This window comes from Maniola jurtina, chromosome 13, assembly GCF_905333055.1.
Source record: "Maniola jurtina chromosome 13, ilManJurt1.1, whole genome shotgun sequence".
Lineage (NCBI taxonomy): Eukaryota > Metazoa > Arthropoda > Insecta > Lepidoptera > Nymphalidae > Maniola > Maniola jurtina.
Window position 1 is genome coordinate 6,855,274 of NC_060041.1, and position 18,967 is coordinate 6,874,240.

General features: G+C 35.4%; 3 protein-coding genes across 6 annotated transcripts; 1 reads left to right on the forward strand and 2 right to left on the reverse strand.

The window, feature by feature from the left end:
* Positions 1-4,048: 4,048 nt before the first annotated feature.
* LOC123871452 (NAD-dependent protein deacylase Sirt4) lies at positions 4,049-6,910 on the reverse strand. The gene is made up of 4 exons (XM_045915287.1): positions 6,623-6,910; positions 6,149-6,339; positions 5,497-5,724; positions 4,049-4,878 (listed from the first exon to the last, which is right to left on the reverse strand). The coding sequence occupies exons 1-4, from the start codon at positions 6,783-6,785 to the stop codon at positions 4,552-4,554; spliced, it is 909 nt and encodes a 302-aa protein (XP_045771243.1). The 5' UTR covers positions 6,786-6,910; the 3' UTR covers positions 4,049-4,551.
* Positions 6,911-7,691: 781 nt separating this feature from the next.
* LOC123871456 (elongator complex protein 5) lies at positions 7,692-8,616 on the forward strand. The gene has a single exon (XM_045915294.1). The coding sequence runs from the start codon at positions 7,835-7,837 to the stop codon at positions 8,594-8,596; it is 762 nt and encodes a 253-aa protein (XP_045771250.1). The 5' UTR covers positions 7,692-7,834; the 3' UTR covers positions 8,597-8,616.
* Positions 8,617-10,919: 2,303 nt separating this feature from the next.
* LOC123871451 (eukaryotic translation initiation factor 4H) lies at positions 10,920-18,563 on the reverse strand. Of its 4 annotated transcripts, none has more exons than XM_045915286.1 (6): positions 18,430-18,563; positions 18,003-18,126; positions 17,334-17,512; positions 16,662-16,762; positions 13,722-13,937; positions 10,920-12,818 (listed from the first exon to the last, which is right to left on the reverse strand). In XM_045915286.1, the coding sequence occupies exons 1-6, from the start codon at positions 18,513-18,515 to the stop codon at positions 12,673-12,675; spliced, it is 852 nt and encodes a 283-aa protein (XP_045771242.1). In that variant the 5' UTR covers positions 18,516-18,563; the 3' UTR covers positions 10,920-12,672. The 4 variants fall into 4 exon arrangements, with proteins under 4 accessions (XP_045771242.1, XP_045771241.1, XP_045771240.1 ...); XM_045915285.1 differs by having other exon boundaries at positions 13,722-13,949; XM_045915284.1 differs by having other exon boundaries at positions 16,593-16,762.
* Between the last annotated feature and the right edge of the window lie 404 nt (positions 18,564-18,967).

Below are 18,967 nucleotides of genomic sequence, written 5' to 3' on the forward strand. Positions count from 1 at the left end.
GGCCTATTAAGATGTGATGTGGAAATTAATATTGGTACCAGCAAAAGGCTAGCCATTTATGTATGTATTTGAGATATCATACCTACTGAAAATAACATAAACAGTACTACCGTTTTTATAAAGCGCATCGGCAAAATTAGTTTGCGCAGAAAAACGCAACCTAACGTCGACTAAAACTGAATGTACACCAATGAAATACAGACCTTATTACTTCACGTTAAGATTTTAAACACAAGAACAACATAGACATGCTGTCTCGCTCATAATTCGGGCGCACAAAGCATGGCGCGTTGGCAACAAACAATAGCGGACAGACGCGCGCTATGATCGGCTGAGATATTTTCACGCCATTCAAAAATAAGATGTCTGCGCAGGTACATCGGCGTAACTTATAAAAGTGGTAGTCTTGTACTATTCTTATGCACAAAACTTTAAACCTAATTCTATAGTAGTACAGTAAAGATTAAATAATAGTAGGTACTGTGTTTTAAGCAACTAAGTACATAGTTTGTTTTGATCTGCGTCCATACCAGTCAAATTTTACGTCGTGCGTTGAAGGGTTGCGAATTCGATATTATCCAACAAAAATTTTGTCCTTTGTTACAATAATTTTGGCTGAACCAATATGCTCACCGCTAAACTCTATTTGGTGTGGGCGCGGATTCTAAGTAATCGTTTGGCTTAATTTAAACTCGTCAACATCAACCTAAGCTTAGAATAAGGTCTCAGAAGGAGACAGTCCACACACTTGCCAAGTGCGGGATTACAACCACAGACTAATAATTGTATTCACTTAAGTATAGCAATAGAAAAAATCCCAAATAGCCAATCAATTAAATTGAACGATAATAATAAATTATTATCAAAGTTAAACCATATACCTACAGCCTGTGTATGACGATCAGTAATAGAATAAGTGCAACAAGAATAATAATTATTAAGATATAAATTTTTAACGTATTTTCCAAAAGCACTGCCATAAACTTAATAGTAAAAATCACATTATAATTTAAATTTCTCACATTACCTATTCTATCTTCAACATAATTTTATAGAGAGGGTGAAGGCATAACAAATTCTGACCATAGACCTAGTCTAATAAAATGTACGGAACTGTTTTCGGTAGTACTAGATCAACCCAGGTAGGGGCCGCCATTTTTTGAAGCTACGCGTCATGTGTCACACACACAAGCGTACAAATTTGTTACTTCATATGAGCTTTGCCTGTCTGGAGTTTTATTATATCTTTGGTAATAGATCTATTCATCAACAGAATAAAAACCGGCCAAGTGCGAGTCAGACTCGCGCACTCATAAATTTTTCCGACATTTTGCACGATAAATCAAAAACCACTATGCATAAAAATAAATAATAATCTGTTTTAGAATATACAGATAAAACCCTTTCATATGATACCCCACTTGATATAGCTATCTTACTTTGAAAATTTTAATTTAATTTTTTTTAATGATGTTACTATAAACTCACGGTTTTCGGATTTATTCCTTTAGTTGTGCTATAAGACCTACCTACCTGCCAAATTTCATGATTCTAGGTCAACGGGAAGTACCCTTTAGGTTTTCTTGACAGACACGGCGGACGGAAGGACGGACGGACAGACAGTCAGACAACAAAGTGATCCTATAAGGGTTCCGTTTTTCCTTTTGAGGTACGGTACCCTAAAAACTATCAAATTCGGTCAGCCAGAAGTGGGTTATGATGGTGACATTCTCAAGATGGCCACTGCGAACCTTTCGAGTCGGCAAAACTCCTGTTTTGTTAACTTTTAGCGTAGTACAATTCTATCTAACTGTCTTTATAGACAAGGAAATCTTTCAACCAATAAATATTTTACCCTCGATTCCGGTCCGCAAGTTTTCATATTTCTTTCATTTTAAGACCAATTTCTATATTTTATAGCTTAATCTCAACATTTACAGATATGATTTTTCCATAAATCTTTCACTTTTGTGTTTTACACAAAAAATTAAATTACAATATTTTAGTCAATTTTAAAAAATTAGTCCCGGCCATCTTGAAAATAACTTACTTCTGGCTGTTTGATTATGGTACATAGACGTATAGATGACTGTCGTTTACCTAGTACTATCAAAAACATTCTCAGAACTTTTGTTAGAATTTTATCTAGGTTAGGGAACTTTTTGAACTAAATTGACCTGTCCGTTATTTAGGTACTATGTAATAGATAAATTGAATATGTGTAGGAAACGGAAATTGTTTCAATTATTATTTGTTACTATGAAGAATATGTAGGTACCTACATTAATATAAATTTCAAAATTATGGCACCTTTTTTTTTCCTCTCGTCTGGCTTTACACTGATTAGCCAATATCAAGTTTGTAGTTATTTACAAGTTAGGGAAACTATATGTATAAGTATGGACTTTGTCTGTGCCGGCGCCCGCCGACATACACGCGGTGCCCCTTTAGAGTGCTTCCCAGTCAGTTCCACCACCAATAAACACCAGCAGAATTCAAAAACCGGCCTCTTCTAACAAAAAAAAATACTCCAAAAAGTCACAACACGCGCGCCAGCAAACGCTACCACAGACGAAGTCTATTATGGCACCTTTGATATTAATAATTCTGTTTATGCTTTAAGGTACCCACGCACTTGAACTGAACTGCGCGTCGCTTCAGCGCCCCGCGTTGCGCGTACGTCACTGCCGCGCGGTGCGGCTGTAGAGAATATCGTGCGGGGCGCTGACGCGACGCGCAGTTCAGCTGCAGTTCAGTTCGAGTGCGTGGGTATGATAGATTGAAACATTTTAAAAAATGACAAGTATTTAACTGTAATGTAGGTAAGTGCATTGTTATAATACCAAAAAGTAAAGGTACTTTTTTTTCTAAGCTATCACTCAGGATCTGTATTTTATTTATTCTTCAAGTTATAGAATTAAAATTTAAATTTATTCAACCCTCCTTGATCCCTTTCCTAAAATATAGTTTATAAAATAATAACATTTCAAAAATGTGATCTCAGGAAATCAATTTTGTATTATTGTAATTGTTCCTTAGTGCATAAATTGTATTTTAGGATCAACTTAATTAGTGACGGACAATATGCGCATTCTGTGTCGAACTCATATTCTGTTTTTGATTCCCATTAGTTTGGTCTCAGGGTCTTGTGTCATATTATGTGATGTGGCTACATATCATATACTTTTTGTCTTGTTTTTACAAATGGTTGACCTTGAGCTTCGGCAATTATTAACTTTCTGTACTTATTATATTTCATTAAATTATGATTATCTGTTGTAAATTGCAAATTCAGTTATGTTAATGATAACAATGTTATAATTATTATACTAGCTTTCTCTTACGATTCCAGGATAAAAATATTATTAAAATCAGTTAAAACATTTGGAGACTAATCTGGACAAAAAGATAAAAGCAGATACTTAGATGGACCTTAGTAACGCGTATGATATGCGCAAATATCCTCGAGCTTAGAAATAATAAATTATTTCAAAATTATACACTTCTGTTTATTTGTATGTATGTATAATTAATTTGTGTATGTATGTACAAGATGGAAGTGTATGTACAAGATGGAATATAATTGGTCAGTACCGAATATTTCAAAATGTCAATTTGTATAATCTCTTTTTAAATCAATAAAAATGAAACAATATTCAAGGATTTATTATTTCCTATTTAATTTAGTTTAAACCATAGACTTACGAATTTTTCGCTAGTTTAAACGATAAACATCTTTATTGCTTACTACGACACAGAATAAAATACAATATACTATATTTACAATTAAATCTATTGATATAGGTAATCACACTAATATTATAAAGGCGAAAGTTTGTATGTGTGTGTGTGTGTGTGTGTGTGTGTGTGTGTGTGTGTATGTTTGTTACTCCTTCACGCAAAAACTACTGGACGGATTTGGCTGAAATTCGGAATCGAGATAGATAATATCCTGGATTAGCACATAGGCTACTTTTTATCCCGGAAAACCAAAGAGTTCCCACGGGATTTCGAAAAACCTAAATCCACGCGGACGAAGTCGCGGGCGTCAGCTAGTAATAAATAATTACAATGTCACTGGTTTTATTAATAAAATATTACAAATATTATTACGGCATAGCGAGCTTCAGCAAACACCCCAGACGCGTTACAGAAATGGGTCCAGTCTAAAGGGACTGCCCCCTTTAGACTTTATAGCATCACTAGCTGATGCCCGCGACTTCGTGCGCGCGGATTTATATTTTTCAAAATCCCACGGGTACTCTTTGATTTTCCGAGATAAAAAGTAGTCTATGTGTTAATCTATCTCCATTCCAAATTTCATCCAAATCTGTTCATCCGTTTTTGCGTGATTGAGTAACAAACATCCACACTTTAATTTATAATATTATTAGGATTATATTGCACGCGAAGGGTACTGGTATGCCTTTTGCTATAATAATAATTGTAATTTATTGAGGTAGTTGTAGTCTACATGGTTTGGAGTGCTTGGGGTGTGAATGCTGCAAGTTACGCAAGTAGATCATTCGGTGATATAGGTAGTTATTCTTATCAGGTACATAGTGAATGTGTAAGATCTGTTAAAATCTCTCCACATTTTGTTGATATTTTCAAATCCACTATATTGTCAGCTCTCGTTGGTCCAATGTTTAGGACTGCAACTTCTTTATTTTCTTCTTTGGCTTGCAAAACTATTCTATAACTTGAATATACAGTTAAACTTGATCCTAGTACAAAAACAGCATCACTGGCTGATACCTGGTTTCTCACTTTTTCTACTCTTTCTTTGGGAACATTATCACCAAAGAATATGATATCAGGTTTTAAAGGACCTTCACAGACTGGACACAGTGGTGTTCGAAATCTCTCCACCTGCTCCTAGAAGCGAAAAAATCATATATATTAAACAATTCTGAATATCTATTGTCCAAGTCTCATTTTGATGTGTCTATTAATCGTTAGGAATACACTGGCAACTAAGATACAGCCTTTCCTTGTTTAGGGGTCACGATTCCAATCTAATGTACTCAGTATTGTATCTACTGAGTTTAACTAATAAATATTTTTTAATATTAAAATTTTTGAATTAAGGTAATCAAGAAAAGGAATGCCTATGGTATTTATTTACATGTTTGAGAAATATGTGCCCTTAAAAATGTATCCTTAGATAAATGTGTGCAGCTAAATTTAAATTACTTGTCTAGAGTGCATGAAAAAGATCTTTTTACTTAGTACACAAGAAAACTTTTAATTTTTTTATATTATATCTCATCAAAAATTATTTGAGAGTGGTTTAGATAAAATAAATATCTGAAACATCAGCGACGAAGCATAAGTGAACCATAGCCTAGCAGTCAAAGGTGCTCAGGGTGTGATATTCAGACAGACAGACGCAAGGTTCGCATGCTGCAGGTTCAATAATACTATTTTATTTGATAAAAAATTATTTAAAGAACATCTTACCCATCCAAAGATGTTTGTTCCCAAATTGCTTACCTTGGATAACTCTACATCTCCATCTGGCCTTATCATATTGAAACTGCTCTGCATACTAGGGTTGCTTTTCAGTAATATTTCCTGCATTTCAAACCTGTCTATTTCATAAGGGCAGTTCATACACTTCACAATATAGCCAGTTCCATGAAGTTCTATGACATTTTGTGAGCCCGCCTTGTGATGCAGCCTATCAACATTTTGAGTCACCACAGTGGTTACCTTTCCAACCTACGAAAATAATTTGTATAAGTAAATTAATTGTTGAACAAAGTTATGAAAATAGCTATTACTTTTGTACTCTGCTTCATCCATGTGAAATTCACGTCAATTTATTTCATGGTTTCTACTTCCAATTTCTAATTAAATCTCACCGATTTTGATCAAGCTCAGTTAGATTTAAATTCAATTTTCAACTACACCTGCTACACCTATACTTAAATAAAAACAAAAGTGTTTCTTTCAATTTTTAATGTATGTAAAGTCACAAATTTTTTTGATTTGCAAATTTTTTTTTAATGAACAGTAGAAGTTTCCATATAGAAACAAAAATATTTTTTGCTTTCAAGTAGTGGTTTTGGAAGTCAGTTTTTTTAATTTTTTTTAATGAAAGTATATTGAGAAATAATGATAGATTTACCTAACACAATGTTACCTTTTCCAATTCTCTAATAGCATAGTGTGTAGAGTTTGGTTGTACAGAACTAAACTTTGGCCAACCCACAAAATTTCTTGCCCAATACCTTTGCCTTACTTTTGGGTACTTTACAAATTCTTGGTACTGAATTGGCTTGTGATTGCTGCGTGCATATAAACCAACCTCTTCAGACCGATAATCTGGGATACCTAGAAATTTAGAGAGTCACAACTGCAGTGTTCACCTAGTTTCTTGCTGGTTCTTCTCAGTAGGAAAGGCATTCTGCCAGTGGTAGATATGCATTTGACAATTTTAAAGTAAAATATTTCTATTCTATTTTATCTATGCAATAAGTAATACTGCTAATAATTTCAAACATTAAAAATAGTGGTACAGACAGTCCATGAATCCAGAAATCTATTTCATGGATATTAATATTTGCAAAATAGCTACCTACAGCTACTATGACAAATAATTCAAAAAGATATATACCTGATTCCGTAGATATTCCAGCACCTGTTAAAATGAGAAACTTATCGTGCTTATGAAGAAAATTACGCAGTTTTTGAAAATCCTTCTCGTCTGGCGGTTTATAGGCGGGAACAAACGCTATTTGTCGAATAAAATGCTTTTGCCGAACAATAACATTAAACATGCTGAAACACTAGATTTTAGAATAATATTCTGTGATAATATTATGAAGCCTTACGGAAAATATGTAGTTAGCTATACAAAGTAGAGAAATTCGAATTTAAAAATTATGATTTGTGTGTTTTTTTTATTTTATTTTATTTTACGGCCATGGATATAACTCCTACTTTAAAAAAATTGACATGTAGGTCTCAAAACGACTAGAACCCAGAGCCATAGAACCAGTTAAAAAAAATGACGTAATGTCAACCACGGACCAATAACATCAACGATCTTAGGTTTTTTATTCAATTGGCTCTGAGTTCTAGCTCTTTTGATCATACGTCAACAATGACCAAAGAGTAATAGACCTAATCACGATGCACATAGCTACCTCAGATAATCTTTGAGATAGCTATTGACGACAGACCACGAAGCCTACTGACCACCCACTGACATCTAAGGAGTCATCGTAGGAATCACACGTCATATCACTAATCACAATAACTTGTCTGACTAGTTATAGTGCGTTTCATCGAATAGTACCTATGGCGTTATGTTGGCTCCCCTGTCTGTCCAAGTCATTTGCACCATATTTGCATAAGACGCAGATTTTGTTTATTTCTTTTATTTAATATTTTCATTTGATTTTCCTGAATGAATGAAATGAAAATAAACGAAATCTGCGTCTTCTCATGCCAATATGGTGCCAATGACCACCCAACAGACAGGGGAGCCAACATAACACCATAGGTACTATAGGTACGATGAAACGCTATATTTAAGTAACTAACCTACTGGTGCCTCTACATACTCTTTGCGGTGCCTACTTCATTGTTGACTTGTACCCAGGACCGTAAAAAAAAAAAATATTGTTGACTTGTGAACAAGTCTAGGATTCAGGATCACAGACACTTGAGACACAGCAGTAGCACAGAGTAGCTACTTTGTAAATATAGCTTGTCACTTTTAGTGCTTGTGATTTTGTGTTTAGACTTCATAAAATGGGCCATAAATAATCATAATTTCTAAAGAATTTCTACTAATTGGGGCCTGGGGGCTGAACAAAACAATATGGCACTATTTAAATTAAAGGCTGCTACCTGTATTTTAATAGAAGATGACTATAACAAAAATGTACTTCCACTAATTTCTGAATTAGTTGATAATTCCGGAAATCAAGAGGCTGTGAAGATACTGTGCTATGACCAACCTGCCTGCGTCTGGCAAAACGTTTTTACAGGAAACTCACTTCAGTGCTTCAAAGATTCGGAGTTGAATGAGTGGCTAAAACCATCTACTGTTAAGTGTATTTATATCATTGATTCAGTAAATCAAATGATATTAGATGTTGGCTGGAACAACTGCATCAAATACATAAGGAGTGTGTTTACAAATTCTTTAGTGGTGAAACTTATTTTAATTTTGCATCGAGATTGTCTAATAAATTCCAAAATACAGATACAGCTAAATCATCTAGCGAATGCTGTTGTGTCATATGATGAAAAAAAGCACAATATAGTGAGAGTTCAAAGTAAAAAGGGTAGTAAATTTTTTAAAAGTGAAGAGTGTCTTTCACTTGACACTTTGACTTCCACTTTAAAACTGACACCTGTGGTTAAGGAAGTTTTAAGAGTTGATGAGCTGGAAAAAGTTTTGCCGAATGAATTATCAACATTTAAGATAGAAATAGACCAAATCCAGCAACTGGAGAAAAACAAATTGAAATTGCCCTATATGAGTAAAATTAATGAGGGACAAGGTAAAGTTTATTATGAGCCAGATGCAGTTGATGACTGGGATGATGAGGACCCTGATGATGACCTAGATATATGAATATAATTCTTTACACATTTTGTATTTTGTTATTTTTGTTTAACCTTGAGATACTGCTCACAAGGGGCATATTCTGAGGGGGAATTCTGTAGACAAATGTATGTATGTAGATAAAACCTTTCTCATGAAATGTTCTACACAATAATGGAAACCCATACTGAATTGGGTATTATCCTACTTTTTAATTTGATAAATATTATTACTTTATTATAAACTAGGATAAAAATAATGATGTACGCTGAAAAAAATATTGAAATCCAACAAAGATTTACAAAGTTACAGGCATTTTAATTTTGGAGTGGCAGGGTCTTCTATCCCTTTCTCGCAAAACGAAAATTTGTATGAAACCGCAAGAAGCTACTATGGCATTAGATGGGCATTAATTAGTGATGGAGTGACGTCAAAATGCATCGCTATCTCTGTCTAATCTGAAATATTTAAATGCTTATAACTTTTTTGTTATTTGATCGATTTAGTTTTTTCAGTTTACGTCATTATTTTTATCCTAGTTTATAATAAAGTAATAAAAAAATTGGAGTAAAATACCCTATTGCTTTGTGAACCTGTTACTAATAGGAAAAATGCTTTTTTATAAATACAAATAGCAAACATACTTGCAGGCATGTCATCATTAGCAGCACCAGAGATAAGTTAAACTTGTAATAAATTATCTCTGGCAGTACCATAGGGACCCCCAATGCTTTGCCATGTTACTTACAGGAATGTTATGTATTATGATAAAGTCTACTTTTTACTAAATTATATATTGATTTGCCACTACCCATAAGTTCCATTCTCCATCTCGAACTATCCTCATTAAAACATGGGCATAACAAATCCAATACGGCTTTTGTAAAGAGGGGATTATGAAAATCGATTCAGATGTGACAGAATTATGAAGTAATATTGATAAAAAAAAAACCCTAATGTTCTTGGAATCAAAACTATCTCATGTGTTAGACAAGTATGCGGATCAGCATCTAAATCCTTTCAGTGTGTGATGCATGCACAGGCAAACAAACAGAACAAAATTAAAAAAATATCTGTTTTTGGACTTAATATCGATAGTAATGTTTCCTTTAATTAAGTGTAAGTCAGCTCATAGTCTACTACCGTGCTTCCACAGTTCCCGACAAGGAACGTCGAGGCTTCGACGTCACTGGCAGGCCTCAAATGTTAGTACGGTACATTTAACGCAAGTAGCCCTCTATTTGCCCTATTTTTCTATGATTTTACGTCAACATGGCCTAATATTTGACATATCTACCTATCGTCGATTCAGAATCAAACCGAGAGTTCCCTCACTTTAGTTCACTCTAGCTCACGCTTTATGGATAGACAACATCAAATAAAGTGCATGGATAAGACAAGATCACAGCGTGTCGAAAGTGCTTCGAGATCCTTGATGCGACATACCTATATCAATTGATAACGACCTCAAATAAAACCATGTGTCTATTTCGAGTACGTAGTGATGATGTTCATACTAGCTCTTTGCTTTAGTGATTGTATAATCACATTTAATACTTTTTAGGATTTAAAGGTGGGCTTTCGAGTTGACCATCTCTGAGGACGCGACAGAGCGGCAGATTAATGTACCTACTATGCTAATATATGTATTTAGAAACACAGGTAGCCCGTAGCTACAATATGGATGGTGCCTCTATACTCTATCCACGGCATAGTAGGTATAGGGTTCTCTCTCTCTGTCACGTAGTCCCATAAAAATGATAGAGACGAAAATATCAGTGAGCATTACAATTTTTTTTTGATTGGCAATCACTATCGAAACTATGCTTTCGAATTGATTTTCGAATGTTTTTTGAAAACATGTTTGTGAATGGTTGGTGACTCAAAATAAGTTAACATCCAGTGAGATTTTCGTCAATCATTTGTATGGGATTACTTATCAGAGAGAGCCCTATAGGTACTAACTTCTTTCCGAGGATAGAGTATAGTCAAATCAGGAACTTTTTATCAAACGTCAAAACCAAAACGTTCGCTTATGATATGGGAGTTTGTATGAAACACATAGATGTGAACGTCATAAACATTTGACGTACTTTTTTAGCTAAATAGATAATTATTATAACGGTAAGTAAATACAACTTACAAACAAAATACAGTGGACGTGGATTCTACGAATTTTGAAAAACCGCGTATTTAATTTAATAATTACTAAGAAATAGAATTTTTGACTAAGGCACCATCCCAATTGCATAGTTAGTGCCGCTCTGTCGCGGCGTCACTATCGCGACAGACGCACGACTCGAAAGTCTACCTGGGTAAGGTTCAAGTTCTGGTGCTTCATACAAATCCTTGGTTACAAAGAATTCACTTTTTATTATTCTTTCTATATTCAGTTACAGTTTTGCAATTTTTTTTCTCTGCCACATAGCTTATGACATTACATAATATCTAATAAAGTAGAAATCCATGTACTTGGAAGTTTAATTTATTAAATGACACCATAATTACATAATTTATAATCAACTCTTAAATTATGTTACTTATTACTTGGTGAGTGATTAATTTTCAAGACCAACATATTATTATGTAGGCAATTTAAAAAAAACACTTTCTTGTCAACAGACAATTATTTTAAATCAACTTTCCAAACAAAAAATAATAAGCTTATAATATTACCAAAGTGAATCAACAATACGAACAAAAGAAACGCTTTACTTAGATTTGAATTTCAAAACCTATTCTGCAAGCTAAGTTTATCATACACTCAGACCCGACAATATGACGACGAAAAAACTAGCAATTTAAATACAGCGCATAACCGATAGTGGGCTCTCGCATCACTCAAAAATGAGCGACCCGACCGACCCGAAATATAAGCGATACACAATAAAGCTAACAAAATACATATAATATGATAAAAATGATTTACAACCTCACAACCTAACAAAAATCCTCTGGTTCATGTACATTTTTTTAACTTTATTTATGTTTCAATCCAATTTGCAGAAAAAGTCGAACTTTGCTTGACATACACGAGTTAATCAAACATTTCAAGATTCACATCACTGTAAACTTATAATTTAAAAGCTTTTAGTGAGAATGCAATTAATTTATGTACTATAAGAATAAACATATCAGAGACAAGTATATTTCAAAAAACTACCATGTACATCTAAGCAAAATCTATTTTTATTAGTACATTTTTAATTTAACGCATTTTTGTATTTTCAGCGCAATGCCGGGTTTTAACGCAACGATTTTGCGTCAATTAAAACTCTATTTTTATTCTTCACTAGATTTGAATACATAAATGTTTTATTATCAGACAGTGGATATCTTTAGAGACGTATTTTTACAACTGTAGCTAATCTTTTAATATGATACCTTTTAATTTTTGTAATAACTACAATTAATACATAATTAAAGTGTATTGATTATTATTATTAAAAAATCTTGTTCACAAAAATATTATCTAAATTTTTATAACAAAAATATACTTTAATATACTCATTACATCACTGGCACTGACTGATAACAAAATCTCCAGATACAAAAGATGGTTAATTAATTTTAGTAATTAGTGCCTTAACAGTGCAATAATTAGCTAATCATAATAATTATCATCCTCTGATTCATGAATGACATTAAATGAGTAAAAGAAAAAAAAAACATTTTTCTCACCATACAAGGTGTAAGGTAGAGACTTTACCGTCTCTCGCTTTACTTAACTGGTCGAGGACCGTCAAGCTAGCGGCGTGCCGAAATCCCATTTTTGTGGTTTTTTAACAATTATGTATTTTTTAAGAACAATACAATTAATTTATAACAATTGACTTTGAGCCTTACATAATTGGGCAAAAAAAACGACGCTAGGTCAAAAAGTGAGGGAAATAAAATGCTTTTATTACCACGCATTTACTTTTGTGTGAACCATCCCTTACACCTCCCTTACACCGTGTATATTTTCATGAATAAGTTAATAATATAGTATCAATTTACCTTAAATTCAAATTGGATTGTAACAGAGTATAATGAATAGTGGGGGCATCGATACATTTACACACAGGAGAGGGTAGTTGGAGGGGTAGTTCGGGGGTAGGCGCAGTTTACTCGTTCGCCATCTCTTTGAGTTTCTCCTCCCGCGGCCGCGCGCCGCCGAATATTGATGAGGCCTGACTGGTCGCCGCCAGCGAGTTCACCGGCTCCTTCACCGTCCGCGGCGCCAACGCCAGTTTCGGCCTGCCCGATGTGTCTGCAAAAGCATATATTTCAATAGGGATGATGCCTATATCAAAAATAAATTCTAAGTTTGCTAACCATTTAAAATTATCGATATAACTAAAAAAGTTCGTCAAATTACGTCAAATGTGTATGACGTCACATCTGCGTATCTCATACAAGCTCCCTCAATAAGCGAGCGTTTTGACGTTTGATAAATAGTCACTGATTTGACTAGTAGTCATTATCACTATTGGACATATATGAAAGGTACAGAGGTAGCTCGCTCCTGGACTTTTTATCCCGGAAAATCAAACAGTTCCCACGGGATTTTTAAAAAGCCTCAATGCACTAGTAATATTATATAGCCGGTGTCGATCTGGAATAACGTAACTTTCAAATAGTGAAAGATTTAATAAAAAAAAGTGAACAGACTGCACTGAAAGTAAATAATATATTTTAACACGTTTTTGTTAACTCGCTTTCTTGTCAGTCTGCTTGTTTGTCTGTTCAAAAAATCTCGTAATCGATTGTAAATCCGATCTGATTGTCTTGTAAACTAACTTCCTGGTGAGGCTTGTTTATTAAACACACTTAGGTTGGAACTGGATGACCATGCAACATTAACTTGTTTTCTTGTCTGTCTGTTTGTTAGTTTTTCTTGGCTGTCCGTTCGTCGAAAAAAGTTCGCAATCGATCTAAAGCTATGTAAATATGAATACACTTACCACCACACAACACAAATAACAGGTTACAAAAAAGAAAAAACTTAAAATGTAGGTACAAAAGGTGGTCTTATCGCTAAATAGCGATCTCTTCCAGACAAGTTTAACGCTAAGTAGAAAACGAACAAATGGATAGTGAGAGGTGGTGTATGTGATAAAGCTCAATACTAATAAGTCCATCTTCCCGATGCGTGGATAGTATGCCAAGTTACCTGATCTTGGCGGAGCGGGCATGTCGTCGAAGTTGCGGCGGGGCGCCTGGCGCGGCGCGGGCGGCGCACCCGAGCGGCCCATGCGGCCCCAGTCCCCGCTGCGCGCCTCCTCCGAGCCGCCGCGCCCGCCGCGCTCGCTCCACCGTTCGCCGCGCTGCTCGTTCCACCGCTCGCCGCTCGTGCCGCCGCTTCCGCGTTGCTCTCCCCGCTCGCGATCTAATGTCGACTCTACCGTTACGACACGCGCAGACCCATCCAATTTATAAGTATAGTTTTAATTAAACCAACAGTAGATAATGTCCCGATTTTCATCAGAGCGTTTAGTAAGCAGTTAGAAAAACAGTTTTTCTTAAACAAATATTTAGTGATGTTTTTATGCAGATATTAAATTGTTTCAAACATGTTTTTGGGTATTGTATTGATAATAATAATTGATTAATATGTACTGTTCATGTATTATAAAATTAAAAAGCTGTATTCAAATTTTATATCATTTATCCATTTAATTGTCTGTTAATCTACCATAGTGGACTGCTTCTGGCAGTGAACCCGTTCTGTCCTGGGTCGTTGATAGGTTGACATGTTGATAATGATGATAATGAATCATTTATTTAGTAATGATCTATTATACTAATATAGTGAACATGAAAGTGTGTCTGTCTATTTGTCAGTCTACACCAATACACATGTAAGCATAGATGTACAATGTGTTTGCTTCCTCCAGACAAAAAAATGTTTTGTGATACAACAGACAAGTGAAATTTGAGGAACTTGAATATTTGAGAAATTTTTGATTGAGCAAACGTATATACCATGTGGAACAGCACATATGCTGCTCCACATGGTACATACGTTTGCGTTATTTAATGGTTCTAATTAATGGTTGGTTAATGGTTGGTTGTTTAATGGTTCTATACCATAGCATAGAACCATTAAATTATTATTAGGATGATGAATAGGCAAAATACAACATTAAAAACCATGAATGTGATGTGGCTAATGCATGATCCAAGATGGCGGAAATTTTGTCACCACACAACCTTTGCATGATTTTACACCACAAGAGATTATTTTAAAAACTTGCAACAATCAGCTGGCCCGAAATGAAAAGCCTTATAAACTTTCAGCTTTTTTATAAATTCCTTTACAAACTAGCCCGTGACTGCGATCACACCTGGTGGTAAGTGATGACGAAGTCAAGATGGAAGTGGGCTAACTTGGAAGGGTATGGCAGTTTTATTAAACAACTTATTGGTTTCTACACTGCATCGTACGGAAAGCTAAATCGCTTTGCGGCACGCTTATGCCGGTAGGGTGGTAACTAGCCACGGCAGAAGCCTCCCAAAACAATTTATGGTGCCCTGCAAACAACTTGCGCATTGACACGATTAGCTGACGAATAACGGGTGCTCGCGGCTGGTTAATCAGTCAGCGCGGGTGCACGCGATTGGTTGATCAGTCGGCGCGGGTGCACGCGATTGGTTGGTACATTGACTTTAGCTTCCCGGATTCACCAACATTCTCCCACTACGCTGCTTCAGGTCCAAGTTGTTTGCTGGACACTATAGAAATTATTGATTCCCAAATTGCCCCTGATGGGGAACTGATGGAGCCTTGTATCTGAATTAAACTAAACTGAACTCAACCAGGTAGGTTGTCAAAGGAGCTTTTATCAGTCACCTTAAAATTCTCTCTCTCAGGTCAACCAATCAACAAGCATGAAAAAAATGTTATTATGTGATCATGATGATTAAAAAGGGTGTTAAAAGATCGTTCCTAAAGCCCACTTGCACCAAACTGCTTAAACAGGTTTAGTTAAACTTTGTAATTATATCACGTTGCGAGAAGTTTATTTTGCATTGGCAAGAAAAGGACATAATATAGAAAATTTAACAAAAACAGGGTGGTGCAAGATGCATGTCATTGTTGTTAAAAATAATGAGGTGTTAAATATGAGGTAAGATCTACTTGTCTTCGGGAAGCTACTTCTTTAAATTAGGACTCAAATAATTCTTTTAGAAAAAATTGTTCAAAAGCAGTCTACGACCTGCTTGTTTAAATCATAAGCCCATAATTTATTTAGAAAATCGTTTTTATACTCTTGACCTCTAATCTGTTAAATTTTAAATCAATTTTAGACTTGTCTTTACTTAAGTTTAATTACGAGCTTCAAAGAATTCTAAACCGGCACCATGGACCTTTAAGCCCACTTGCACAAAGACAGACTGATTAAGTTAATGCATTGCTGTTGTAAAAAAGTAATAGCATTAAAGAATTTAACTAAATCAGTTGTTTACCCTTTTGAGCCCTAAGCTACAAAAATAATTGACTAAGCATCGAAAATACTGAGTAGTGAACACAGATTGATAAAATCAAGCATGGACAACCACTTTTGATCTCAAAACTTAAGCAACTATTCTGTTCTGTATTGTGCTAATCTAATAATGTGAAAGTGTGTTTATTTGTTGGTTTGTCCTTCAATCAGGTCGCAATAGAGCAACTTATCGACATATGAATGGTCATAGTTAATAATCTGGAGTGATTTAACTACTATTTATTTACCACTGGATTTTCAAAAACCTGCAGACAAAGTTGTGGGTATCCAGCTAATTCCTACAACATAATTGTCAATCCGATTATTTGGTTTACGGTTGCGAGACTTCAAAACATACTAATATAGCAACAGTTATTCAGTTTTACCAACTTTATATCCAAAGGTAAAATAACTGAACAGCCTAATAACTTGGTCATGTCAAGTTTGCACCTCGCTGGAATGCGACACCTAGACTATACAACATACGAACTTGACAGAGTTGTATATGCGCCAAACCAAAGACAAGTAAATCTATAAGATGATGTTAGCAGTGTTACCCTGTGTGAACCCGCCACCCTGCGTGCGAGGCGCGCGGCGCTCGGCCGCGTCGAAGTGCTCGTACGTACCGCGGCCGCCGTCGCGCCGGAATCCGCCACCGCCGCCGCCGCGCCCGCCATCGCGCCCGCCGTCGCGTCCGTCGCGGCGCCCGCGGTCGAAGCCGCCCCCCCTGTGTAGCAAGGCAGTTACAAACAGACATTATTAAAACTATTGTTCTGACACATTCAACCAATAAATTATAGAACAGGATGCCCCGCATATCCTGTGCAGGTGGGTGTCGATATTCAGAGGTACCTATATGCCGCTGCATGGGCATTGAACACTTAGTAGTCATTTTCAATATCTAAACATTAAGGGCGCCTTCAAATATGCTGCAAAGTGCCGCGCGGAGGCAGCGCGGCCGCAGCGCTGCTTTGTAAATCCATATATTTTTGATTGATTAACAGACGCGCGGCCGCAGCATATGGCTGCTACGCTGCCTCCGCACATTGTGGTATATTTGAAGGCACTCTAACAGAATAAAATGTACATAAAATTGAGTTTTAGTTTCTACTTGGAGTGCTAGTTATATATGTAATTGACAAAATTGAACTTTTAAAGAAATAGATTTATTTCTATTATACTTTAATTTTATAGGCAAACCTAAATAGACCAAAAGCAGCAGATCTGTAAAATGCTAAAAAAATCACTGTTTGTTAGACCTTATTCCTAGAAATTTTTGACTATTTCAAGTCTCTTACCCGCTTCTTTTTTCTTCAGCAACATCGATTTTGATAAAGTTACCATCTACATTGAGAGCACCGTTCAGTTCAATTGCCTTAACCAAATCTTCCAAAAATTCAAATTCCACATAGCAGAAGCCTTTGAATTTGTCTGTTTCTCTATCCATAACCAGCCTCACATTTTTAATAGATAAGTCCTAAAAACATTTTAAAATTGGTTAAAAACTGCTGTTAGGGTAATTGCTTACATACAATGAAATTATCACATCATCCATCAATAATCTATTTTTTTCTTTTAAACATATCTCTGCTCTACTTTGGTGGATACCAGGCTTAGAATAATGTAAGATTCATATTCCATTCTATCTCTATCTATTCATTCTAGATCTATTCATTCCATTTTACTTGCAATAAACCATGGTAATAAATAATAAGTAGGTAGTGATTCTAATTCTAATGGCATAGTATTTAAAGGTAAAAAAAATTGGAGGTACTAATTAAAATATGAGTGACATAATCAGTAGGTATCTATAGCTTTAAAAAGTGTGTCTATTTTTTTATACTAAAGAAAATATAAGAATTTTGCGTTACAACTTATACAAGGGACCCAATCATGCTTAAGCAATGAGGTAGAAGCCAGAGATGTGCTGGTCGTATTGTAAAACTGATGGCGGTGTTAACACTTACTGGAAAGATTCTGTTAATATCGCCTTGAATGATGCCAGAGGGTAAATTTCCAACATAGGCCTTGTAAGGGGGCTCAGTCGGGAGCGGGCGCCCGCCCGCCGTCCTTCGGCCGCCTCCGAAGTCCCTGCACAGTCATGAACTATGGTATATTATAACCTACAAAATACACATTTCACTCACTTTTCATATCCGCAAATAACTCATTAGAACCCTAAAGGACCGAACAATTATTTATAAATTGATTTATTATCACACATTTTGTTTTAATACCACTTTCAGTTAATGTTATCGCACTGTCAGAGTAACAGATTTTTTGAAGAATACAGTAAAAGTATGTGATGAAAATAACTTTAGTGAAATTGAACTTCATTTGAATTGTTTTAGGGTGAAATTAAATGAATAAATATAATGTTTTCTGAATAAATACCTCAGATTACCATCGTCAAACCCACTACGACCTGCCATGTTTAGAAACATGGAATGGAATAATAACTGCGCGCGCACGGCGCGCATCTAGCGCATTCTATATAATCTGTGGAGCGTGATTGTATTTTGTATTGCAATTCCTCTTTGGCGCATGCAGGTACATACACTGTACGACTTGTATATGTATGACCACTAATAATCCATACTAATATTATAAATGCGAAAGTGTGTCTGTCTGTCAGTCTGCTTGCTACCTTTTCACGGCCCAATAGTGTAACCGATTCTGACGAAATTTGGTACAGGGTTAGCTTATATCCCGGGGACATAATAATGTCTAAAATGTGTGAATATGGGTTGAACTTTAGATTGAGCGCTCATCTTTATTCGCTATCCCACTTCGAGCAGAGCTAAAGATCGGTTCTCACTTTTTTTAATATTATTATTATTAGGAAGATTCAAGGTCTTTATTAGTTTTAAAAGGCTAAAATCCAGAACTGCAAAGCCATTTAAAAAAAATAGTAAAAAGTCTTAGAATCCAG